Source organism: Eleutherodactylus coqui, chromosome 10, assembly GCF_035609145.1.
Source record: "Eleutherodactylus coqui strain aEleCoq1 chromosome 10, aEleCoq1.hap1, whole genome shotgun sequence".
NCBI classification, from domain to species: domain Eukaryota; kingdom Metazoa; phylum Chordata; class Amphibia; order Anura; family Eleutherodactylidae; genus Eleutherodactylus; species Eleutherodactylus coqui.
Window position 1 is genome coordinate 81,728,392 of NC_089846.1, and position 27,247 is coordinate 81,755,638.

General features: G+C 43.3%; 1 protein-coding gene across 2 annotated transcripts in view; it reads left to right on the forward strand.

Annotated features, from left to right (window-relative positions):
* DIAPH2 (diaphanous related formin 2) overlaps nucleotides 1–27,247 on the forward strand; it is a 1,247,874-nt gene that overhangs the window by 831,061 nt on the left and 389,566 nt on the right. For both annotated transcript variants that reach the window (XM_066581425.1, XM_066581424.1), the window contains one exon: nucleotides 20,045–20,169. In XM_066581425.1, the coding sequence (XP_066437522.1) occupies nucleotides 20,045–20,169 (125 nt within the window). The remainder of the gene's footprint in view (nucleotides 1–20,044; nucleotides 20,170–27,247) is intronic.

Consider the following 27,247-nt stretch of genomic DNA (forward strand, 5'->3'; position numbering starts at 1 on the left):
TTTTTGTGCCCCCAGAGTATAAGTAGTGGTTCTTCTTAGTTCCCCACAAAGTAGTAATAGTCCTTTTTATTGGCTCCAGAATAGTAATAGTGGTTAATTTTAGTGCCCCAACAGAGGAGAAATAGTGGACCCTTCCCTCGCTCCAAATAATGCTACCATATAGTGCCGACAGGAGACTGCCATATGCTTCCCAAACAATGATGCCATTCATTGCCCTTAAAAAGCTGCCATTCAATCCCAATAATACCACTGTACAATGGCTAAATAGGGTTTCGCAGTCTCCACCAGTTGGCCACTGCAGTAAGTGGGTTAAAGTCCCTGATGGCTCATGACATGCTCCATTCTCAAGTGACTCCTGAAAGACCTCCTAGTTTCTGCTCCCTAGAAAATATAGATTCTTATCAATTGCCCAATTTTTTCACTCCATGAAACTAGTCTAGCTTCCTCAAGAGGTCCAGGCAAGATAAGTTAAAGCGACCTTCCAGTTTTTGCACAAAACATCTGTATGAAGATTGGACGATAGAGAGGAAAATATCCTGTAGATGATCTTCTCAGCTGTCCCTCCTTTCCAGCAGATGTGGGTGTTGCTTTTGGGTGACCAAGATGGCCATTGCCACTGCTCTGTGATTAGCCAGCACTAGTCACATGAACAACACTGGCCAATCACAAGGATGGTATAGAGCATTAGTAGCCCTGTGTGATTAGGTAGTCTAAAGATGGAGGTGGCAGCTTGAAAATGGCACCAAGAACTGGCAGAACAGAGAGACTGCCAAGATGATCATCTACAGATAATATACCTCCACCATCCTCAGATTCCAGCAACATGAAACCGGAGGGCTGTTATAATGATCGGTAAGTTACTGATGGTGAAGAAATTTACTGTGACTGATACAGTCCAGAGAAGTAAGCTTATGACTTGTGGGAAGTCATTACTTGTTAGGTTGGATATATGATTGTAGATAAACAGAAGTAAACAAAGGATCTGTGGTCACTACTTAAACCCAGATGCTAGTAATGGCCACATTCAGAAACACAGTAGAGCTGGAACTCAGGGAGACCTTATGAGGAGCACAATGTTCCAACTGGACTATTTTGCCATTTTTTGGACACTTCGGATAACTCCTCTGGCCACTGGACTGGCAGTCACCTGTGGTTGTCACCCAGTATATTAAAACATGACTCGGGGCATTTCATTTCCAGGTACTTGGTTTTTCTGGAAAATGATTTTCAGGCATCCAATAGGTAGATTTGCAAACGCAGCCGAGATTTGAAGATTTGTTTCGTTTGGTACCAGAAAGAAGCTAGTTCCGCTGCCAACTTTCACCGTTTCTGCTAGGACTGGGAATAAATTAGACTGTAGTGATTTAATGTTTATTGCAATATATAATTCCTTGTTTTTAAGTGATTGTTCAGAGCTTTGGTTAAAATGCAATAAATAACCGAGAAACATAATTAAGTTTAGAAAGGAAGGAAGGAACGAAGGGTAACAATAACAAATGGAAAAGTGAAAAAATGAAGAGAAAACGGGAGAAGTGAATTTGCTGCCGTAGACAAATGTTACAAAAGTGTAAGATCATGACAAGCTCAGTGGTTAGGTTTTATAATTAACTGTTATAATAACTTCTTGGGGATAAGTGTTAGACACTGACAGTAAATCTTTATAATATATCGGGAAATAACCAGAAAAGTGTTTCTTTATCTGAAAAGTTTTGAAGATGGAACTATTAAATTGCAACATCGATCAGGAAAAGAACAGCAACGTAACAGTATCTAAAGATGCAGCAAAGAGTAGTGATAGAAGAGAAAATGGAAAACATGGAGGTCGGGGGGTGTAAAAGCAGGTGGGAAAATGTGGAGAAAGGATTCTTGGGGAAAAGGGGTTTCTGACTCATTCAGATAGGAGATCCTTAAGGTGTCTATTATAGCCACTGCCGGTGGTGCTTCTGCTCATCTCCCCTCTCGTTTGTCACACGTGGTGGCATCTCCCCGTTGTCCAACCACTGGGACCTCCATCAATCCCAAGACCAGGGTCTGGTTGGACCCTGAGGGGATGGAGTGGATGTTGCACAGGCAGGCCATTGCTTCATTCACTTCAATGATGGTGCTGGAGATTGCCGAAGCAGTTGAACTTGGTAATGTCCAGCGATGTCATTTAAGTGAATAAAGCAGCGGTGCATCTTTGTGACCTGTACGTCATCGACACAGGGACCTACTGGACCACTGTTCTTGAGATCAATGGCCAATCATAAAGTTATCCTCCATACTTTAACTTGATAACTTGGCACAACCCCTTTAAGGAATCCTTTCCCACTACATTGTACATAAGCAAATACATTTTAAGTGATTCTGTGAAATTGTACCTGTAACCTGACTGATTCTCAGTTTTGACCCTCTACTTCTGTACCCAACATTCCTGAACTCTGCCTTTCCCGACCTCAGCCAGTTTCTTGACTATAATTTGCCTGATTGCTGCCTGCCCTGACCCTGTTGCTGATTAACTGCTTTGCATGAACTCTGCCTGTTCCGACCTTAGTTACATTGACTACTTCCTAAGGGTCGACACCCAGTGGCGTTTTATTTCTTGCGCTGCGAGAACGAGGGAAAATACTGCAATATCGCCAGTGTTTTTAATGGGGCCAGCGGCAGCAGTGCTAGCCCCATCGAAAAAATAGGGAGTATACCGCGGACTTCTGCCACAGCTGTCACAGCTGTGGCACAAATCCAGGATGCTATCCCATTGCTTTCAATGGGGTCGGCGATGCTGCCAGCCCCATTGAAAGCAGTGGTTTTTAGGCAACCCCCGCAGCATGATTTTCGGGGAAGGGCTTGAAATATAAGCCCTTCCATGAAAATCATCCCTAGCTGGTGAGAAAAACAAAAAAACCTTTACTCACCTCTCCGCCACTGAGACGCGCCCTCCAGCTGGCTCCCCTGCACTGCTGTCCAGCAATTTCAGCAGGCAGGGATTTAAAAATACGCACCTCTTGAAAGGGCTGTGCTAATTGGCTGAGCATTCAGCCAATTACAGACAGCGCTTAGCTATTCATTAATGAACAGCTAAGCGCTGCCTGTAATTGACTGAGCGCTCAGCCAATCAGCACAGCCCTTTCAGGAGGTGGGGATTTTTAAACCCCCGTCTGCTGAAAGTGCTGGACAACAAGCCTAATAAGATCTATGCTTGTCTGCAGGGTTTAGATATTTTAACTCTATCAGTTCCACAGCGCACACCTTAGAGAGAACAGTGGTTAGCTGCCACTGAATTGATACTACATAGTAACATAGCATGTAAGGCCAAAAATGCATATGTCCATCTAATTCAGCCTATTACCCCCTACTGCTGAGGAAACAACCTAGGAGTTCCCTGCAGCGAAGGTCAGATCCCTCTGAAAAAAAAAGGGTGAAGACTGGTATCCTGAAGAGCAGTCTTCAGGAGGAGCCCAATGTCAAATAAGTCAGTGGCACAGTGGGTCCATGCCCACTGGATTGCACTGCACTGAAGGAATCTCAGCAAGGGCCCAGAAAAGTTAAAGCAAGTAGGTGCCAATAGTCCCCTCTATACAGCTCCAAGAACTAGCATACATCAGCACCCTGCATCCAACTGAAAAGGACATTTGGGAGGAGTCCTGTGAGCTACTGCCCACTGCTTTCAGCCAATGAACCTCACTGGATGCTGTCATGATGCTCCTCATAAATATCCTTTTTACTTGTATGTTTGACAAAGACTCAAAGGTGTAACTAGATGCTTCTGGGCTCCAAATACAAGCAGAAGACATGGCTAATTATATGATATTTGTCCCAGGAATGTTTGTGTTAGTAAACAGTGATTTAAATATGTGAAATGAATATTGTCTATATAGTCTATTTTGCTAAATGCGGTACATATGTATATGCCCGACTCAGTGGGGAGTGAGCGACACCTCCAAATCATCACAAGTCTGTGGGGACCCATTGTCATGATTTTAATGCTCTGCTGGTGGTGCATATTGATACATGTAATTAGTACTTGCTTCTCAGGTGCTGGAGGGTATGTCTTTAGGGCTTAGTCACACGGGCGCATCGGCGCCCATGTTACTGCAAGTAGAAGACGGCCGCACTTCAGGATAGACGTCTCTCTGCAGCGCCGGAGGAAAGAACATGTGACCGGCTTCATTGCCTGTCATGTGTTCTTTCTTCAGCGCTGCGGGGAGTCGTTCGTCTTGAAGTACGGCCGTCTTCTTCCTGCAGTAAGGGCTCAGTCACGCGGACGCATCGGCACCGATGTGCGGGTGCCGATGCACCCGTGCGACTAAGCCCTTAAAATATTTTTCTTATATCAGCTGCTTTAACCTCTTAGTGACCACCAATGCGTCTTTTAAAGCGATCACTAATAGGCACGTACATCTTTTTTAAGGCGGTGGCTTCGCTGTCTATTGACAGCCAGGCTCCTGCTCTAACAGCCAACCACAGATCCTGATAGATTAACCCCTTTCATGCTACAGTCAATAGCAACTGCAGCATGTAAGCAGATGATAGGGAGAGGGGGATCCGTCTGTCACCTATTGGCACCCCACAGTGTGACTGCAAGGTACCACTGGGTTCTCACAGCAGCCTAAGACCTGACAAAGGCTATTGTGTTTGCCATGTAACTCCGCCTATAAGGCCCCATTTCCTGTTGAGTCTAATAGGCTACTGCCATAGGATTAGTAGAGTGCACTACATAAGTAATGCAGTGTACTATCGTATGATTACATCTTCAAGTCCTCCTGGGGGACTTACAATTGCTGGAATAATAAAACTGTTGTGGGTCTTCGATTGCGGCGATGAAGATTCGATTGTTCTTTAAAAATGTGGGGTTTTTTTGTGCTAAAGTAGTAAAAAATAAAAGAAATCCACATAAACTTGGTATCATAGTAATCCTGCTGATCAGATTAGAAAGTTATCATGTATTTTTTACGGAAGGGTCAGCGCCATAAAAACATAACTCAAAAACAATCGCAGAGAAGTTTTTGCTTCTCTCCCCCAAACATTTTTATAAAGGTTCTACAACACATTATATGTATCTCAGAATACAACTCGGTCCTCCCCTAAAAAACAAGCCCTCACAGCTATGTCAGCGAGCTATGGTCCTTGCAATGCAACTATGAAAATCACTTGTTCCTTAAGGCAACAAATGGGTTAAAGGGATGAGGAAGAGGAGAGCCATGTTTCTCTACTGGAGTTATTCTTAAAAATGACTTTTCTGCATTGGAAACATTGTAGCAAATGACTTTTTTTTGATACTAGACATCTTTACAATTGTTCCCCCACGAGGAGTTAATGTAAGGTCTCAGGTCAATGGTGTGCACAATTTTGGCTTATTTTTACAGCTCTTGAAGTAAGTCGAGAGACATTAGAGTCATTAATTCTGGCTTCTAATTTAGAGCCATCAAGATTAAAAAGGGTATGACGGTCATTAGGGCTGAAATGATTTCATGTATGAACTTAGAACAATGAGGTCCATCAATAACCACTTCCCGGTCTAATGTCCCTGATGTAGTTAGCCGAGCTCTGCCGTAATGAGTCTGTGTAGGAAACAGGGCTATGGAAATGGGAATTGTGTCAGCCTTTATCCATGTATCACTGGCTTTGATTTCTACATACATCAAATCTCTAATCTCACTTTCTTACGGGTTTAATGCGATTTTCCATTGTTCACAACTCAGCCGCTCAGAGCTGAAGGTTTGCCGTTACAATTCTGTTACTTTGCACGAGTAAACCATTAAAATTCCCTTGAACATCCAATTGACATTTCAATGTGATGTCAGTCAGTTTAATGGGTGGTGAGTGGATGGGAGACTATCGGAGTGTAATGGGGATCCGCCGCAAACTTTTTATAAGTGATATTTGGTCTCTCTTGTAATATCTTACCCTGGATTGTCACTACAAGTACAATAGCAATGTAATGTCAGGCGGGGGAGTAGAAAGCTTAGCATATCAAAGAATAGATATCCGGTAATTATATGGCAACTATAATGCTGGTAATATATAATGCAATGCTATAAATTGCCACTTTATTAGAGCCCTTGGCCATTTTCGATTAGCGCTTCCATATATGGAAATTCTCCCCGTGACCCCGAAGTGCAGCATTAAATCACATGACAAGTTTTCGGTAAATTCACGTTAGATGGGAAAATCCGGCGATCTGAGTGACTTCCAACAAGGCCGGGTCATTGGTGCTAGACTAGCCGGGGCCAGGATTTACAGCCTCGATCATTGCCTCACATAGTGGCGGTTATACTGAGAATGGCATGACTAAGGTAAATCATCCAGCAAAAGGGGATTCTGTGAACGGAAAGACTTTGTCAAGAGCAAAGTGCTGGTGCTAACGTGGCCAAACACACAACTCCCTGTCCCTTAGCACGGATGGGTTGTAGTAGCAGATGACCATTTCTAGCACCATTGTGTCTATAGAAATAGAAAGGCGAGACTCCAGCAGGCAAAAGAGCGCAAAACTTGTATCACTGTACAGTAAAAAAACATCTCCTGGTCAGATGAATCCTGATTTCCGTTGCCCCGTGCTGATGGAAGAGTTTAGCGCAAGCAGCATGAATCAATGAACCTTTCCTATAGATGATCAGAACATATCAGCTCCTCTAAATAATTTGAGGCAACTACAAGAAGCTTCCTGTCCGCATGGGTAGATTGTCCTGCAGAACGATTTCATCACCTATATGGAGAGGCAGAGTAGTGGGACACATTCGGGAAGCTGGAAAAGAGAAGTTTGAGGACACGGGGTACGTAAAGAAGACGTTGACTGGTAAGCAAGAGATGGAGGGTGAGCACACACTAAGTAGTGTTGAGTGTGTCAAACTTGGCAAAAGTTTGGTTTGGAGAGACCCCTCGAGCGGTTTGTCTCGGCCAAACCCACTAAAAGAAGACGGAGGAATATAAAAAGAAGGAAAAACAAAAATAAGGAAAAAGGAGAAGAGGGAAAAGAACAAGCAAGAAGAATGAAAAGGAAAAAGTAGGAAAAAGGAGAAGAGAGAATAAACTTTTCCTCGTTTTTCCTTTTTCCTTTCCTTCATTGAGTTTGCTTAAAAAACAGTTAATAAGTGCTTAGATACCCTGCTAGGTGACCTAACAGTGCTATGCAGGGCTTTTTTAAATCTTAGACAGTGTTATGCACCAGTTTTAGGGGCATTGCTATATTTCTGTCTCTGTTCGAACTAATTCAGACCAAACCAAACTTTTTGACGAAATACATCAAACCATCCAAATCTGAACTTTTCAAAAGTTTGCTCATTACGAACCACTATGGGTCTAATCTCTACTTCATATGCTTCTGTAGAAGTCCCATTAACCTGACACATGCTAAACCTGTCCACTATTATTCTGCACTTCTCCCCTTAATGAATGGACTCTTCAAATTCTGATTTTGATGATCTATCGCTGATATGAATGTTATTTGCCAAAAGCCCTTGAACTCCGTTAAGCAAGCAGCAGACCCGAAACGGCCCGGCATTTAATTTGCAATATCTTATGCCTATAAAGCCTCATATTTCACAATTACAATTCAGCACCATGAAACATTTATTCCTACGCACGGACCTGGAATATTTTCATCCTTTTGATTCATTTTCCCTTTTAAAAAATTTATACTATGTTCCCATAATGATCCTGTAGTTTATTCACTTATAAATTACCCTTTCATCAACCAGTTGTTTTGCTTCTCTGTAGTCAAATAATAATAATGGCACTTTTCCGGGCTTTTAATTAATAATGCGCAGGACCCGTAAAGATCAAAAGCTCGTGTTTTACTTGTTAACTGAAAGACCTATAATGTTTTGCCAAATTGGCGAGCGCTTGTCATCTTTACATTTGCATTAAAAAAGCAACGCGCACATTCCCAGACTTTTAACTCCATTATTTAGAATTATGCAGAAATGGCAATTTTTTTTTCAAAGTTTGCAGAAGTTTGTTTAGTATTTGAATAAAACAGCAAATCACACAAAGTTTCACAATGCATGTTGCAATAAAGTTTTCGGATTGCTTAAAGCAACTCTCTAGTTTAAGGACAAAATGGTGTCCCAGTAAAGGAGGGGAGTAGATTACCTGCACTTGTTCTCGGCTGTCCCTTCTCCGCCGGTTCCAGGTCCTGTTCTTAGCCATGCAAGATGACTGATGTAACTTTCAGACTACCTAATCCACACTGGTAGTCTTAGACTTGGTTTTTAATTGGCCGAAGCTGCTCATGGGATCAGCACTGGCCAATCAGTGAGCGGTGCAAAGTGTGCATTATCTATCCTACAACTGGAGGGGAAGAGGAGTATGTTAGCTGCAGTTATTGTTTTCTGCCATCCCTCTGATCCACTAGTTCTGGACCCTGTTTTCTGCCATCCAAGATCAGAGGGGTTGGCAGAAAAGAATAACGGCAGCTGACATACTCCTCTCCCCCTCCAGTTGTGGGGTAGAATTTTTTCCCTGAAACCAGAGAATCACTTTAAGGGAGCTGTCCGAGCACCAAAACCAGCTTTTCTTCTACTCTTTATGTAACCCCACACATTTGCAATGTACTCAGTGTAGCAAAAATGTCCCATTTTCTAATCTGGACTATGGCCATGTAATTCCACTTAAAGGGGTTGTCCCGCGCCGACACGTTTTTTTTTTTTTTTCAACCCCCCCCGTTCGGCGCGAGACAACCCCGATGCAGGGACCTAAAGAAAGCTTACCGGAGCGCTTACCTTAATCCCCGCGCTCCGGTGACTTCTATACTTACCAGTGAAGATGGCCGCCGGGATCCTCTTCCTCCGTGGACCGCAGCTCTTCTGTGCGGTCCATTGCCGATTCCAGCCTCCTGATTGGCTGGAATCGGCACGTGACGGGGCGGAGCTACACGGAGCCCCATAGAGAACAGGAGAAGACCTGGACTGCGCAAGCGCGTCTAATTTGGCCATTAGGCCATTTTAGACGGCGAAAATTAGACGGCAACCGTGGAGACGAGGACGCCAGCAACGGAGCAGGTAAGTATAAAACTTTTTATAACTTCTGTATGGCTCATAATTAATGCACAATGTACATTACAAAGTGCATTAATATGGCCATACAGAAGTGTATAGACCCACTTGCTGCCGCGGGACAACCCCTTTAAGCCAGTTCCATTCACAGTGCAACAGCTATTGGCTGGACTATTTCTGGTGTGGTTCTGGAAGAACCCACCATAAGCCTTGAGCCTCGCTGGATTCAGTGCATGGACCATCAACTGGCACAGCATGAATTGCGCTGGTCATCCACATGGTAGGGGGTCTTTGGATTGGTTGGATGATAAGGACTTACCCACTTCGCACATGCCGTTCAGCAATCAGTTTTATTAACTTTGAATATAGTCTCTGTCTCCCAATGAGAGGCAGTTGACCCAGATACACAGGTACGAGGCATTACCATTATGGGTTCTGTTGATCCTCTACTCAATCTATTGTAGACACTGGACTCAGCAGCAATCCAGTCTTGTAGTCCTTGTTGTAGTGTATTCTCCACTGCACCTTCTACACCAATATCTGTCCGTCACTTAGGCGGGGCCTTCTAATTAAAGACTTGATGAGAAGAGAAAAAGACATATACGACAACAGGAGCTCAGCTGGTGGTTATATACCGGCTTCACTATTTCTTGTTTGGCCGGTTGAGCGTTAATTGCTACACGAAAACCACATTTATAATTCAATTGCCATAAAAATATTTTCCTCTCCTTCCGTGTAAGAACATACCACAGTCTCTAGACGCCTGATGGGATAGAGTGCACCCCGCTGTTTTCAAAGAGGATATAGATACTCTTGACTATCTGCCCACATCCGCTAACCTTTAGCCCCCCACTGATAGAAGATGCCTGTCTGGCACAGATAAGACCACCTGTGTTACGGCCTCTGGCCCAGTAATGTGGCTTCTAAGGAAACAAATTGGGCCTTGAAGATTTACTGGTTTCTTTAAATAGCTTAGTGGAATAAAACATCTGTTTGAAGGTGCATGAAATCGCAATGACACAAACTCTTGTAATAATTCCTCAGTTTTCTTGCCAAACAAACATAGAACAGCGCGGGCCGTGTGTAGCAGAAGATCAAACCCGTATCTCCAACTCATGGAACCGCGATGTAAGACCACCGGCGGAAATAATAGTTCTTTATGCTTTTTGGATTTTTTGTTTTATCTTTTGTTATAATTTTAGTTAAATATTTGGATGTTTCATCTTTCATCGTTATATGTCTTTAAACATATCGCATGGCCACTTTATTATAGACATCCATGTAGTAACATGTTGGACATTCTCTGGCCTTCAGAACTGGAACAATGCATCGTGGCAGAAATTCTACTAGGAATATTGGCCCCTACGGACAGGAAGCTTCTTGTAGTTACTCAAATTAAATGGTCTGTAGAGCTGACAGACAGGGGTCAGCGATTCATGCTGTTTCCACCTAATTCTGATCTCCCATCAGCCTGGTGCAACAGAAATCTGACAAGGGGATGCTTTTATGCTCCGTGATACTAGTCTTGCGCTCTTTTGCCCCCTGGAGTCTCAGCTTTCAGCACTCACTAACATACAATGGCACTGGAAGTGGTTGTCTGCTGTTATAGCCCATCTGTACTAAGGTGCAAAGTGTTGTGCATTCATAATGCTAGTTGGAGCACAGCATTATATCTGGCTGCTCCTGACGGTGCAGCGCCTGTTGGGTGGAATAATTCCTGACATCCTCCTCTGACCCCTTTCATTGAGGAGTTATTTCCATCCACAGGATCCATTTTTCACCATTCTCGGTATACTCTCCACGCAGTTACATGAGGAAGCCCCACTAGGTTGGCAGTGAGGCCCCGGCTAGTCCAGCACTGATGACCAGACCTTGTTTCCAGTCACTCAGATTGCTGGATTTTCCCATCTAATGTGGATTTACACAAAAACTGATCCACATAAAACGTTCACATGCGGATCCTAAAGTCAGTTTTGGGTTCATAATATTAGCGCTGATTAATTTACTGATTAAGAGACTTCCCAATCCCCCTGCACAGCAACAGAGTAAGACTCGTTTCACTTGGGTGGTCGCGATTTTGCTGCAATTTTTTTGACCGTCAGTGATGCTTTTTTTAAGAATAATCTCGCTTCACTGCGGCCTGCGTTGAAATCATGTCAGAAAAGCTCGCTTTTTTAACACATAAGTCAATAGGACTTTCTAATGTTAAAATGACATCGCAACTCAAGTTTGTTGTGTTGCGCTAAAAAGGAGGCTCGATAGGGAAACATTGGAGATGAAAACAATTGCACATTGCAGAAAGTTGTCCCTTTGTGGTCCCACTTAATGGTGTCATCCAGTTGTAAACTATTCATGGCTTATCCTCCGGATAAGTCATCAGTAGTAGATTGGCAGAGGTCCATTGCCCCCTGCTGATTAACTGTTTACCAGGCCACTGTGCTTGTGACTTCTGCAGGAAGCAAACAGCTCCATTCTTAGTGTAGTGGCAAGGCTTGGTATTGCAGGTAAAGTTCCAATTCATTTTAATGCCTGCAATACCAAGCCTGGCCACTACAGTATGAATAGAGATCTCTGCTTCCTACAGAATTCAGATCAGTACACAAGTCTACTGGGCCAGCAAATAGCTGATCAGCAAAGGTCCCAGGCAATGGATCCCTGCTAATCTACTAGTGATGACATTTCCCAAGGATAGGCTATGAATAGTTTACAGCTGGACAACCCATTTCATTAAAATGCTTCCTTTGTGGCCCAACTTCATTATAGCCCCCCCTTGGTGGCCCCACTAAGTTATAGTGCGCCACTGTGGCCTCATTTACTAGTTCCGCCCTAACCCCTGACCTACAGCTGGACCTCCACTACTAAACTGCAGTTCATTAATAACATTAACCATCTTCTTTCTTCATCCCTCACATGGGTCTCTATTGCTGCATGCCGCACTCTATGTACTGACTCCTCCCCTAGCTCCGGACATACTTTACTCGCAGGTGGGAGGAGTCAGGAGATGCTGCGCACAGAGCACGCTGCGCAGCAGGTGATTCTTGAAGAAAGAAGATTGCTTCTGCTACTAATGGACTGAAGTTCAGGAGGCATGGAGGGAGGGGGCTTGGGTCTTGCCTCCTGAGATGGCAGAAGAGTCCCCAACTTTCAGGAGTATCTCACCAAATTTTAGAAAGTTGTTAAGGCACGTAAATATATGCGTTCTAAGCCGACCCTTCTGCACGCAACTTTTTGAACTGCTGTTTTTGTATTTTACCAACCCCTAACCATTTGTTCCTACATAACACTGCTGCCTTGATGTATGGAACATTCAGGAGGTTACATAAAATATACATGAGAAGAAAACGATTGCCCTTCTGGAAAACTAACAAAAAAAATCTAATTTGCGTTTTGTTACCCAGAATCCCTTTATAAAGCTTCACCGCTGCGTGACAAGTGAGCCAATTAGATGACGGTTACTGGTTGTAGTGGAGTTGGACTCTGGAGTATTCTGACATTAGGAAGTTACTGAAAGTAAGTAAGGGGGAAGGAAAAATTGATCTTGAAGATCTGATGCCATCTGCAACATTTTAGAAAAGACCAGCAGTTTTTTGTGATTTTCCTGGGACACATTAGGAATAGACGGAGATAAGAATAGCTGCTCTGCTTGCCTTGGGAATGCAGCTGCCAGGAAAGCAATTAACATTTACATTATAGATCACAACTTTTCCAGGATAACAGGTTAGTGGATTACAGAGCGGCAGTGTTACTCAGCAGATGTGGCGGAGCGCCGCCTATCCAGCGGAAAAAGTGCAAAAAGAGAGATCACTTGTGGAGCGGAGACAAGAGTGCGCTGGCGAGGTGCCGGAACCTTCTTCTCAACCCATTTGCCATTTCTCAAGTTTGAGCTCAAACAGGCGTCTGTTCCCAGATGGTGAACGATGTCACATTCTGATGAATTATAGAAGCGAAGAAGTGTGAAAATGCGGATTTTTGAACCAAAAATATTTTTGATTCATAAGAAACGTTTGATCAGTTACATTTTAACAATTACATACAAAATTTTGACTTAATCCTATCACCTTACCACTTCTTGTATGATGTCACCCAACATATCCCATCATCTTACCACTTCTTGTATGATGTCACCTAACATATCCCATCACCTTACTACTTCTTGTATAATGTCACCCAACATATCCCATCACCTTACCACGTCTTGAATGATGTCACCCAACACATCCCATCACCTTACAACTTCTTGTATGATGTCACCCAACATATCCCATCACCTTACCACCTCTTGTATGATGTCACCCAACATATCCCATCACCTTACCACTTCTTGAATGATGTCACCCAACACATCCCATCACCTTACAACTTCTTGTATGATGTCACCCAACATATCCCATCACCTTACCACCTCTTGTATGATGTCACCCAACATATCCCATCACCTTACCACTTCTTGTATGATGTCACCCAACATATCCCATCACCTTACCACTTCTTGTATGATGTCACCCAACATATCCCATCACCTTACCACGTTTTGTATGATGTCACCCAACATATCCCATCACCTTACTACTTCTTGTATAATGTCACCCAACATATTCCATCACCTTACCACTTCTTGTATGATGTCACCCAACATATCCCATCACCTTACCACTTCTTGTATGATGTCACCCAACATATCCCATCACCTTACTACTTCTTGTATAATGTCACCCAACATATCCCATCACCTTACCACTTCTTGAATGATGTCACCCAACACATCCCATCACCTTACAACTTCTTGTATGATGTCACCCAACATATCCCATCACCTTACCACCTCTTGTATGATGTCACCCAACATATCCCATCACCTTACCACTTCTTGTATGATGTCACCCAACATATCCCATCACCTTACCACTTCTTGTATGATGTCACTCAACATATCCCATCACCTTACCACGTTTTGTATGATGTCACCCAACATATCCCATCACCTTACTAGTTCTTGTATAATGTCACCCAACACATCCCATCACCTTACAACTTCTTGTATGATGTCACCCAACATATCCCATCACCGTACCACTTCTTGTATGATGTCACCCAACATATCCCATCACCTTACTAGTTCTTGTATAATGTCACCCAACATATCCCATCACCTTACTACTTCTTGTATAATGTCACCCAACACATCCCATCACCTTACAACTTCTTGTATGATGTCACCCAACATATCCCATCACCGTACCACTTCTTGTATGATGTCACCCAACATATCCCATCACCTTACCACTTCTTGTATGATGTCACTCAACATATCCCATCACCTTACCACGTTTTGTATGATGTCACCCAACATATCCCATCACCTTACCACTTCTTTTATAATGTCACCCAACATATCCAATCACCTTACTACTTCTTGTATAATGTCACCCAACACATCCCATCACCTTACAACTTCTTGTATGTTGTATTTTTTCAGAATGCCATTTAACATACCATATAACCTTTAAGAAAACGTTTAAAAATTTCTAATTGGGGCAAAAATGGAAAAAAATATCTAACCACATTAAATAATGCAAGGTTCTTGGTATATAATTCGATCGAATACATTGGCCACCCATCTACCAACGTCCAGGTGACCAAGCTCCACCTGATATTAGCGTTAGGACTAGAGATGAGCGAGCGTACTCGGAAAAGCACTACTCGCTCGAGTAATTTGCTTTATCCGAGTATCGCTGTGCTCGGGTCTGAAGATTCGGGTGCCGGCACGGAGCGGGGAGCTGCAGGGGAGAGCGGGGAGGAACGGAGGGGAGATCTTTCTCTCCCTCTCTCCCGCCCGCTCTCCCCTGCTCCCCGCTGCGACTCACCTGTCAGCCGCAGCGGCACCCGAATCTTCAGACCCGAGCACAGCGATACTCGGATAAAGCACATTACTTGAGCGAGTAGTGCTTTTCCGAGTACGCTCGCTCATCTCTAGTTAGGACCCATCTGAGAGCTCGGTCACCTGGACATTGGTAGATGGGCCAATGTAATGTGATCGAATTATATACCAAGAACCTTGCATTGTTTAATGTGGTTAGAGTATTGATTATAGGTATGTATACCTCTGATAGGAAATTTATTTTGCGTGCTGTTGCCATTTTTGGTTTCTGCTTCTTTCGGAAATATGGATGTCACTTTAAAGTAATAGAATATTAAGGATGGTAAAACAGCTGGCTACGTAGTCACCCGTTACATCAGTAATAGGCAATGATTATGCTCCAAGTGCGGCCCACCCCCTGGTTACTGTACCAAATGTATCAACCTCATATGCAGATGGTTACATAGTGGCAGATGCCTGAATACAAGGTAGTTAGAAAGTGAAGATTCTGTCACTGTGGAAACTTGTTTTTCTGCTCTTTGATTGCAAAACACACAAGGAAAAGAAAAAGCATTTTTTGCTACTTCTTAGAAACAGCCAGCTGTTAAATGAGCCTTCCCATTCATCACGAATGACAAAAAGTCACAGGGAGCTCAGCCACCCTGACAAGCTTTAAGGGAGAAGATGGGAAAAGCCGTCCACTGGGAATCATTGATCTCTCGTTTCCAGTCCCGCAGGGCAAGCATTGTGCGCAGCTGAAGTTTAAATCAGCCGTTTTCTTAGAGCTGCAGGAGCTGGAGCTGCGGAAATCTAAGGAAAATATCAAAAAGTTTCTGCATCTATTATATCTGTGACTTCTATGGGGACAATAATGCAGAAAGTAATTAGGAGTGTAGAAATATACTGTTTGTCAAAAAAAAAAAAAAATCAAGCACCTTGAAAGATATGTCATTTTGTTGCAAAACTCGGCATGCAGTTACAACTCAGCCAGATATGTAAATGATGGGAGTTGTGGTGATTAGTTGAACGATCTTGTCACCTGAGACCCTAAAAGTGGTTCCCCCTTGGCCTATAAAAGGCTGTCGGAGGCTCCTTGTGTGCAGTGATCTCTTCTTCCACTTGTGTGGAGCTTGTTGACCTCTAGACGCCTCTATGACGCAGAGAAGAGATTTCACCCCGTTACCAGAGTCTGAGAGGGGCACATTATTGGGACCGGAGAAGCTGGATGGTCGTATCGATGAATTGTCCCCCACCGGGGCGTTCTGAACAGACTGTTAGCAGGTGTTGGGACCAGTGGTTCTGAGGGCACACAAGGTGATCGGGCCTAGGATGTCCCCTACAGACCACCAGTAGAGAGGAGCATCTGACCAGACTGTTAGCAGGTGTAGGGACCAGTGAATCTGAGGGCACACAAGGTGACCGGGCTCAGGACTCCCTTGACAATCCAACTGTTTTGTTGCCTGCCATTCAGAGACAGGTGACACCATCATTACATTCCCCTTTGTCTGTTGGAACCAGTTCCAGGTGCTTGGCTGAAGGACATTTGGTCTCACTGCACCCATAATGTGTACTGTCTTTGAAACCCACCAACTGTTGACTCAACGAAATTGGACTACTATGGAGTGGAACGAATTGTCCTCCACCTTGGCCGTTCTGGGCAGAGTGTTAGGAGTTGTTGGGACCAGCGGATGTGTGAGGGCACACAAGGTGACCGGACTCAGGACGTGCCTGACAGACCACCAGTAGAGAGGACTGTCTGATCATCCAACAAGTTTGAGCAGCTCCAACTATTTTGTTGTCCGGCATCCAGAGACTTGTGGCACCATCATTACAGCTTTTGTGTTTGTCACAACCGTTTCTAGACACTTGGCTGACGGACATTTGATATCAAGGCGCCCATTACATGTACAGCCTTTGACACCCACTGGCACCTCCGTTTGCAGTGGTGTCATGAATGACGAAACTGAGTGGAACTGGGCAGTCTTCAGCGGCGAATCCAGATTTAGCTTGGGCACTAACGATGGCCATATTCATGTCTGGGGACCTCGGGGTGAGCGCCTCAATCCAGCCTTTGCTGTGGAATAGCACACTGCCTCCTGCTAGTGAGATGGGCTGGGGGGGGGGAGGGCAGAGGGGGCATCACATATGACAGTTGGTCACCCTTAGTAATGTAGTAATGGTACGAGGGACAAAGACAGCCCAGTGATGTGTCCAGGACATCCTGCAGCCACATGTGTTCCTCTCATGGTGGCTTCCAGGAGGCAGCAGGATAATGCTCGGCCACACACACAAGGGGGACACAGGGGCCCCCACAACATTGTCACACTTCCGTGGCTGCCTGGTTGACAGATTTATGGCCAATAGAACATGTTTGAGATGCCAACTTAAGCAGCCTACGAGTTTTCACTATCTAGAGGCTCAGTTACAGTAACTGTAGAGTGATATGCCACATAATATCATACAAAACCTGTATGCCTCCATGCCTGCCCATAGCACATCTTGTATCCAAGCTAGAGGCGGTACAACAGGGTACTAGAGCCTCCATGCCCCCATTTTACATCTTGTATCCAAGAAAGAAGCAGTACAACAGGGTACTAGAGACTCCATGCCCATCTGTATCACATATTGTATCCAAGCTAGAGGCGATACAACAGGGTATTAGAGCTTCCATGCCTGCCCATAGCACATCTTGTATCCAAGCAAGAGGCGGTACAACAGGGTACTAGTGACCCTACGCCTGCCCGTATCACATCTTGTATCCAAGATAGAAGCGGTACAACAGGGTACTAGAGCCTCCATGCCCACCCGTATCACATCTTGTATCCAAGCTAGAGGTGGTATAACAGGGTACTAGAGCCTCCATGCCCGCCGTATCACATCTTGCATCCAAGCTAGAGGCAGTACAATAGGGTACTAAAGCCTCCATTCCCACCCATTTCATATCTTGTATCCAAGCTATATTTATGTTATAAGCTTGGTTCTGATATTGTATTTGCATCCTGAGCTTGGTTCTGGTCCTGGGTTTATATTATGAACTTAGTTCTGGTACCATATTTATTCACTGGGCTGTTCTGGTATGAGAGTTCTGCTATCTTGCTGCTTTCTGCACAAGCAGAATACAGGCTGACTGCCTATCAATGCAATATATAAATCACTTTCTTTTTTATGCCCAGGGGATAATGCTAGGAAAAAATCTATACAGGGTGCCATCTAATCCGGGGTCCGCAGTGTGCACCACTCATTGATTTCTTCCCCCTTTCGTTATGTCTTCTTCCAGCCATCAGCTACATGGTGATTTGGGCTGGAGTGCCTCTTCCTCCTCTCCCACTGAATGGAAGCTAAGCCTAAGGCCGCCTGCACATGAGCGGAAATTCCGTGGCGGCATTTCCCACGGAATTTCCGCCGCTGAAAGCCTGCATAGGATTGCGTTTCTTAATGGACACGGTTGCGGTTTGGCCATGCGAAATCTCGCGCGGCAAACCAATCGCGGCATGCTCTATTTCTGCGCATAGAAATGTCACTCACCCGCCGCCGCCTCGGGTCTGCGCATAAGCTGACGCATCACAGAGCCGGAGCCGCGGGTGAGTACGCGCTGGTCCCTGCAGGCTTTCGGGACGGGTCCTGTGGCGAGAATCCTCGCCGCCGGATCCGACCCGCCCGTCTGCAGGCAGCCTTAAGTCTTGTATGTTCTGCCAGTATTAGCTACTGAGAAGTGTAGTGATCTGCAGATGAATATGGAAGGAGATATTTAATTATCAGTGTTTTAGATTGTGGCGTGCTGTGAACATGCTGCACTTATAAATTATTACATTACATCTTCTCACTAAAATTCTCACTTCATGCCAGAAAGCTGCAGAAATGTAATTCATACGTAAAAAATTATGCAGAAAATGAAGATTTTATCACTTTAAACATTAGACAGTTGTGTTTATTACTACTATATCTCAGAGCTGTTGATGAGGTATAAAAAGGTCAAGTGTCTATCTCATATCTATCTATCTATCTATCTCATATCTATCTATCTATATATCTCATATCTATCTCATATCTATCTCATATCTATCTATCTCATATCTATCTATCTATCTATCTATCTATCTCATATCTATCTATCTCATATCTATCTATCTATCTATCTCATATCTATCTCATATCTATCTATCTATCTATATATCTCATATCTATCTCATATCTATCTATCTATCTATCTCATATCTATCTATCTATATATCTCATATCTATCTCATATCTATCTCATATCTATCTATCTCATATCTATCTATCTATCTATCTATCTATCTCATATCTATCTATCTCATATCTATCTATCTATCTATCTCATATCTATCTCATATCTATCTATCTATCTATATATCTCATATCTATCTCATATCTATCTATCTATCTATCTATCTATCTATCTATCTATCTATCTATCTATCTATCTATCTATCTATCTCATATCTATCTCATATCTATCTATCTCATATCTATCTATCTATCTATCTATCTATCTATCTATCTATCTCTTATCTGTCTATCTCATATCTATCTATCTATCTCATATCTATCTATCTATCTCATATCTCTATCTATCTATCTATCTATCTATCTATCTATCTATCTATCTATCTATCTATCTATCTCATATCTATCTATCTATCTCATAGGTATCAATCTATCTATCTATCTATCTAATCTATCTATCTATCTCATATCTCTATCTATCCATCTATCTATCTAATCTATCTATCTATCTATCTATCTATCTCATATCTATCTATCTCATATCTCACATCTATGTATCTATATATCTATCTATATATCTATCTCTCTATCTATGTATCTATCTATCTGTCCCATACCTCTATCTATCTATCTATCTATCTATCTATCTATCTATCTATCTATCTATCTATCTATCTCATATCTATCTATCTACCTATCTATCTCATATCTATCTATCTATCTATCTATCTATCTATCTATCTATTTATCACATATCTATCTATCTATCTATCGCGTATCTATCTATCTATCTCTCTCATATCTATCTATCTATCTATTTATCTATCGATCTATCTATCTCTAACTACACAGCCAATGTGCAGATGTCACTTGTATAACAGAGGTTATTCATAATACTATCCTTTTCCTGTACTGTATAAATGGAAGGTAAATGATGACATTCACTTTCTCCTATCTTCTCTTGTAGTTTCCGCTCAGAACCTGAAGTCCAGCCTGGACGCCATGGATCACCAAATCAAACGACTTGAAGGCGACATCAAAAACTTTCCCAAAACCGATCAACAAAACGATAAGTTTGTGGAGAAAATGACTATATCCTTTTATTGAATGTTTTTGTCATTTTTTTAGGTCATTCACATTAAGCAGCGACACTAGTTAAATATTTACACAGCATGAAATTAACAGTTCGGCAACAGGCTGATTTCACGCATGAGACGGTGAGAGTAGTGTTAGGGGAGATGGTGGGAATCGGCATCAACAACACTGAGATAGATGTGGTGTCCCAATCCCAGGCGCTGCCAGGGGCTACGTGTGACAGTCCACACAGTCCAGGGGCTACGTGTGACAGTCCACACAATCCAGGGGCTACGTGTGACAGTCCACACAGTCCAGGGGCTACGTGTGACAGTCCACACAGTTCAGGGGCTACATGTGACAGTCCACACAGTCCAGGGGCTACGTGTGACAGTCCACACAGTTCAGGGGCTACGTGTGACAGTCCACACAGTCCAGGGGCTACGTGTGACAGTCCACACAGTTCAGGGGCTACGTGTGACAGTCCACACAGTCCAGGGGCTACGTGTGACAGTCCACACAGTCCAGGGGCTACGTGTGACAGTCCACACAGTCCAGGGGCTACGTGTGACAGTCCACACAGTCCAGGGGCTACGTGTGACAGTCCACACAGTCCAGGGGCTACGTGTGACAGTCCACACAGTCCAGGGGCTACGTGTGACAGTCCACACAGTCCAGGGGCTACGTGTGACAGTCCACACAGTTCAGGGGCTACGTGTGACAGTCCACACAGTCCAGGGGCTACGTGTGACAGTCCACACAGTCCAGGGGCTACGTGTGACAGTCCACACAGTCCAGGGGCTACGTGTGACAGTCCACACAGTCCAGGGGCTACGTGTGACAGTCCACACAGTCCAGGGGCTACGTGTGACAGTCCACACAGTCCAGGGGCTATGTGTGACAGTCCACACAGTCCAGGGGCTACATGTGACAGTCCACACAGTCCAGGGGCTATGTGTGACAGTCCACACAGTCCAGGGGCTACGTGTGACAGTCCACACAGTCCAGGGGCTATGTGTGACAGTCCACACAGTCTAGGGGCTACGTGTGACAGTCCACACAGTCCAGGGGCTACGTGTGACAGTCATTGTAAGCAAACCCTACACCAGGGGCTACGTGTGACAGTCCACACAGTCTAGGGGCTACGTGTGACAGTCCACACAGTCCAGGGGTTACGTGTGACAGTCATTGTAAGCAAACCCTACACCAGGGGCTACGTGTGACAGTCCACACTTTGGTCAGGGCCTGGTGTAGGGTTTGCTTACAATGAAATATATTATTTAACCAAATGCAATGTTAATCGCACCTGAAACGCAGGCGGTCGGACGCGGAACGGCGTGTGCAGGACTCCAAAATTACAATTCATTACACTTTCTATTAGGATTTTTTTTTTTTTTTTACTCATTTTATGTTCATCATTTCTTTCAGCTTTTTATCTTAATCTTTCCTCACTTATGATATCTTATATGTTGTCATAAGCCAGTGAAGCAGGTGGATGATACGTTTTGGCGCGGTGGTGATAGACAGAGAAAGCTATTTTTTCTCAAAAAACTAACTTTACTGAAGAAGCACATTATTTCTGTTGTTTCTTTCCATTGGAGGCTTATCATACTTAAACGTCATAACGCTCATTATCATTATCTTAAAGTGACAGTAACCTTATTTTGCCTACAACATCTGGCACAACACATCGGCAAGCATAATATCTCTCTATATTGGCAGCAGAATGAGCAGCAGCAAGGCACATGTCATAACTTCAGGCCGTCGCTAAATACACCCAATGCCTCTGTAACTACCTGTAGCCTGACCTCTCCACACTCCAAAACACGCATATTTTCGGGATGTTTTACCTACCTTGCAGGGTGGGGTGCACATTATTTTCAAAGCTATGTGCATACTTTTTGGATAGGAGGCTCACATACCTTTTTGAAATCAATGGGAGTGAATCCACCTGCTCTGACACTGATGATGACATCTGGCTTAGCCGGGTGATCAGTTGATCATTGGGGATCATGAACTTCGGATCCCTGGTAATCAACTTTTTGACCCATCCTAAAGATGCGTCATCAATAGTATTTGCCTAGAAAATCCCTTTAAAACTGTCTAGTCTAAGTTCGCACAGTAAATCTACATTAGTTAATCTGCTGCAGTGTTTCCGTTCTGAACAGGAAGCATGCTGGATGATCAGTAGCTGGTGTACAGAACGTTTTTTGTATCTGTTACTATGTATACAATATAGGCCTTATGCCCATGGGCACACACAGATTACCCATGAGGATCCTGCACGGAGTCTGCCTGTGCTCGAGGCCGATGACCCTGCGTTCCTGTCTGTGTCTTCTTTCTTCTGTACTGCGGATGTGTGTGGGCTTGCCGGCTGTCGCGTCGGCGCACATGCCTGGTACAATTCTTTTTTTTTTTAAATCTTCTGCTCTTCCCGCGGAATCTGGGCTGCTGGTCAGACGGCTTCCATTGACTTCAATGGAAGCCGTCCGTGCAGGAACCACACTCAGTTTCCGCTCGTGTGCATGAAGAATCATTTTTCCATAGCATGCAATGGAAAGTTATTGCTGCGGAACCCGGAGGCAGACTCCCGCTCTGGATTTCGCAGCAAAAATCCGCCTGTGGACACGAGACCATACTATTCCTGTGAACGTTTTCCCCCATTTTTGTCTCTCCTTTCCTCATCTTTATACACCAGCAGGTTTTGTACTTTTGTTGTTTGTTTGCATGAATTTTGGTACAATATTGTTTTTCCTGTAATATGTTTGCTTGTGTCGATCCGTTGTGGACGATGTGATGGGAGTTGTTTGTATACATTTTGTAGCATAGTATATTAGGAGTAATCATACTTCCCACTATACGTCATTCTTGTCCTGTCTGAGCTCCGCGCTTCGGCTTCCTGGCGCTCTCGATGAGCTTGATGAATGATTGTTTTCCTGCAGCATGCAGCCCGAATCACACATGAAACACACAGATTGCAACTAATTTCTGTTATAATATGTGTCATAGATAGCTGTCAGCCCATCGGCACCCCACAACATAATTTCTTAAACATAAGTTCTACTACTATGTTATGAGCTCTTGTGCTGTATTTATGGTATGAGCTTGGCTCTTATGCTGTATTTATGGTATGAGCTTGGTTCTGGTGGTGTATTTATGTTATCAGTTTGGTTCTGATGCTGTATTTATGGTATGAGCTTGGTTCTGGTGCTGTATTAATGTTATGAGCTTGGTTTTGTTGCTGTATTTATGTTATGAGCTTGGTTCTGATGCTGTATTTATGTAATGAGCTTGGCTCTTGTGCCATATTTATGGTATCCGTTTCGCTCTTGTGCTGTATTTATGGTATGAGCTGGGTTCTTGTGCTGTATTTATGGTATGAGCATGGCTCTTGTGCTGTATTTATGGCATGATCTTGGTTCTTGTGCTGTATTTATGGTATGAGTTTGGTTCTTGTGCTGTATTTATGGCATGAGCTTGGCTCTTGTGCTGTATTTATGGTATGACCTTGGTTCTTGTGCTATATTTATGGCATGAGCTTGGCTCTTGTGCTGTATTTATGGTATGAGCTTAGCTCTTGTTCTGTATTTATGTTATGAGCTTGGTTCTTGTGCTATATTTATGGTATGAGCTTGGTTCTTGTACTGTATTTATGGTATGAGCTGGGTTCTTGTGCTGTATTTATGGTATGAGCTTGGTTCGTATGCTGTATTTATGGCATGAGCTTGGCTCTTGTGCTGTATTTATGGCATGAGCTTGGTTCTTGTGCTGTATTTATGGTATGAGCTTGGTTCTTGTGCTGTATTTATGGCATGAGCTTGGCTCTTGTGCTGTATTTATGTTATAAGCTTGGTTCTTGTGCTGTATTTATGGTATGAGCTTGGTTCTTGTGTTGTATTTATGGCAAGAGCTTGGCTCTTGTGCTGTATTTATGGTATGAGCTTAGCTCTTGTTCTGTATTTAAGTTATGAGCTTGGTTCTTGTGCTATATTTATGGTATGAGCTTGGTTCTTGTACTGTATTTATGGTATGAGCTTGGTTCTTGTGCTGTATTTATGGTATGAACTTGGCTCTTGTGCTGTATTTATGTTATGAGCTTGGTTCTGGTACATTATTTATTTACTAAGCTATTCTGTAGTATGTTGCTATCTTGTTTTCTGCACAAGCAGCATACATTGTAGACTGTCTACCACTGCAATTAATGCAACATACATTGCTTTTTTCTTAAGACGGGCGAGTCAGAAAGAATTCCGTACAGGTTGCTGTCTAACCTGAGACTGGCACTGCCCCCATCTCTTCTGTATAGTACAACTCAGGATACTCAGTGAATCCACTTACTACCAGCACCCCCAGAACTGCCCGGTTGCCAGCTGTTTCACATCTCATCATATCATATTATTTTGCTCCCTTCAAATGTTTCCTATCATTGTGGTTATTATGTGTCATTTAGTTCTTTGTACGTTAAGGACGGCACTTTTTTTTTCCATTTCTTTTCTCCACCAACTTTTTTTTCTCTAAAATTCTTTAATCTCAAAATGCACCTAATTTAGATTTTGAGTGACATGGAGTACAGTCAGACACTTTTACATTTCTTCTATTGTAATGCAAATTTCGAGATTTTTAAAACACGGCAAAAAAAAGGCCTTTCAATAGAACTCGTGCAAAGCTTTGAATTACCAGATTGCATTAAAGCCTAGGATCTCTGAGGCTTGGAATATGAAATCATCCCGATGTATGGCGGACGTTTGACGGGCATTTAAGTGTGTAGGACATACATCCTCCATGCATTATTCATCGCTGTACATAACTATCGCTCAGAGACGGGCGCAACATGCTCAGCATTAATATATTTTATCCTTTTCTTTTGTTGGTAAATGTTATGTATATTAGATATACAGCGAGTGATATTTAACGTGACAGCGAGGGATGAGGCCTCGCTAGATATTCCTCAGGTTGACTTAGAGCGTTCCTTTCGCCACTCCTCATGAACATGTGTTTACGGTGCAGAATGCACTATGAGATTTACAAGTTGTGGCATTTCATAGACTGCTTGTAAATGCATGAAGGAATCTGGGGGAAAGAGGAGGCTGGAGATGCCGAATCATTAATCACTCCCCGTAGAGCTGGCTCAGGTTTGTTCTGCAGCCATCGAGCAAAAATTACGCATCCAGAGCCTCCCAACACATATCAATAGACACCAGCTGGGGCAACGGGCCATGAGAGTTGACTTTTTACAGCAAGCGTGCATCAAAGTGATTAAGCTATCAGACTACTAAAGACTAAAGTCAACTCAATGATAAATACTCTATCCTACCAAGAGTATTTGGCCCCCCCTATCAGTAGAATGAATCATGTCTTATTAGCATTTCACATGTCCTAGACCATGTTATAAGAGATGCGAACCCATGGAGGTGTCAGCAATAGTTTGTGATGGGAACTGTATGCTATTGGATATATCGGTTATGACGCTGCACACAAGCCATCCATCATGAAACGCCATGCACCGGTCCGTCTACAATGGTGCAAGGAGCGGCGTCACTGGATAGTTTAGCCATGGAAGAACGTTCACGCTTCTTCATCTTCACATCAGATGGGTATACCTGAGTGTGGAGGATGATGGGGAACGGCTTTTGCCCAACTGTGTTGTGCCAACAGTTATGTATGGTGGAGCTTCCATTACGGTCTTGGGATGTTTTATGTGGCATGGTCTCGGTCTGTTGGCTGTAGTAGCAATAACCATGAACATGAAGGTGTAACTTGACATTGTAGACAATGTGGTAATACTCTGGGAATGGCCGGCCATACTTCCAACAAGACAACACCTTGTCACACATCCAACACTGTTTTATATTGGTTTGGGGGTATGGATGCTCCACGATTGGACTGGCTGCACAGAGTCCCGACCTGAACCCTACTGAACATCTCTGGAAAGATCTGGAATGTCAGGTCAGGAAATATGAATGGTATCCATCTTCTTTGTGAGAACTTGCCACATATTAGTACAATGAAAGGAGGAAAATACCAGCTGACGTTATAGTAGAATGTATGCCACAGAGAGTATCCAATGTCATCAGCCCCACAAGTATTAACATATGGAAATACATACTGCTTTTGATTCTTACTCAGATGTCCAATTATGTTTGGTAGGATAATGAATTCCAAAAAATTAAATCAGGGAGTGGAACCGTGAAAAATGTATAAAAAGCATTAATATATGCGAAATGTCAAATCCAATTATGTCGGTCTGCAGTAAAATTCCAATAACAATGCTTGGATAAAGGCCAACCAATACTGTTTTAATGCACAGGTCCTTGAAAAATGTTTTTCTAAAAAAAATGGAATCAACTTTTCTTGCAAGCATTGCAAACTTGATTGTGAATTTCAAGACATCAGAACAGTTGCTGCATGGTTGCTGTAGTCAGGGGTTGAGCTATAGGAGATTCAGAGTTGTGTAGTGCCTGAGGGGTCCCAAAGGCTTCCATTACATATTAGAACAAAATCACCGAGACAGATCCAACCATTTGGTCAAGATACCTACTATTGAATCCTAGGTATATGCTAGGGAACCCTTGCACAATGGGGTACCTTTAGCATAGCCTACAACTATTTTTTGTTTGTCCTTTTGTTTTTTTTAGTCTTTTGCCCAACGATTTTAATAATTTATTGATAAAATTCTGATTTGGTACTTTTCTGTGAATGGGCATAACATATTAGAAGGCACTAGCAGTATAAATGGCACCTGGTAGGTTGGGGCCCTGTTTTGCATTGGGGCCCAGGAGCTTCTAGTTACAGTATTCCTCTGGTAGGAGTTCCTTCTTCTTACAGCAGCTCTTGCATAAGTTGTCATGTAGACCCAGATCTTAAAGGAAGGGTAGCTTACCAGTCGCATCAAGGTACTCTTCTATGAAAACTTAGTGCATATGAAATAGAGACGGCCCCTGCGGAGACAGAGGTGGGGTCAAATCATACTCATTTCTGATGTTACATGTGTGAAATCCCCTCCCTCTCCAACAGGGTTGAAACCTACTTGAAAGCTGTTCTAAACTCTGCAGATTGGGAAAGGGTGAACAAAAGCCCTGCCCTCTTGTCTTCGTTT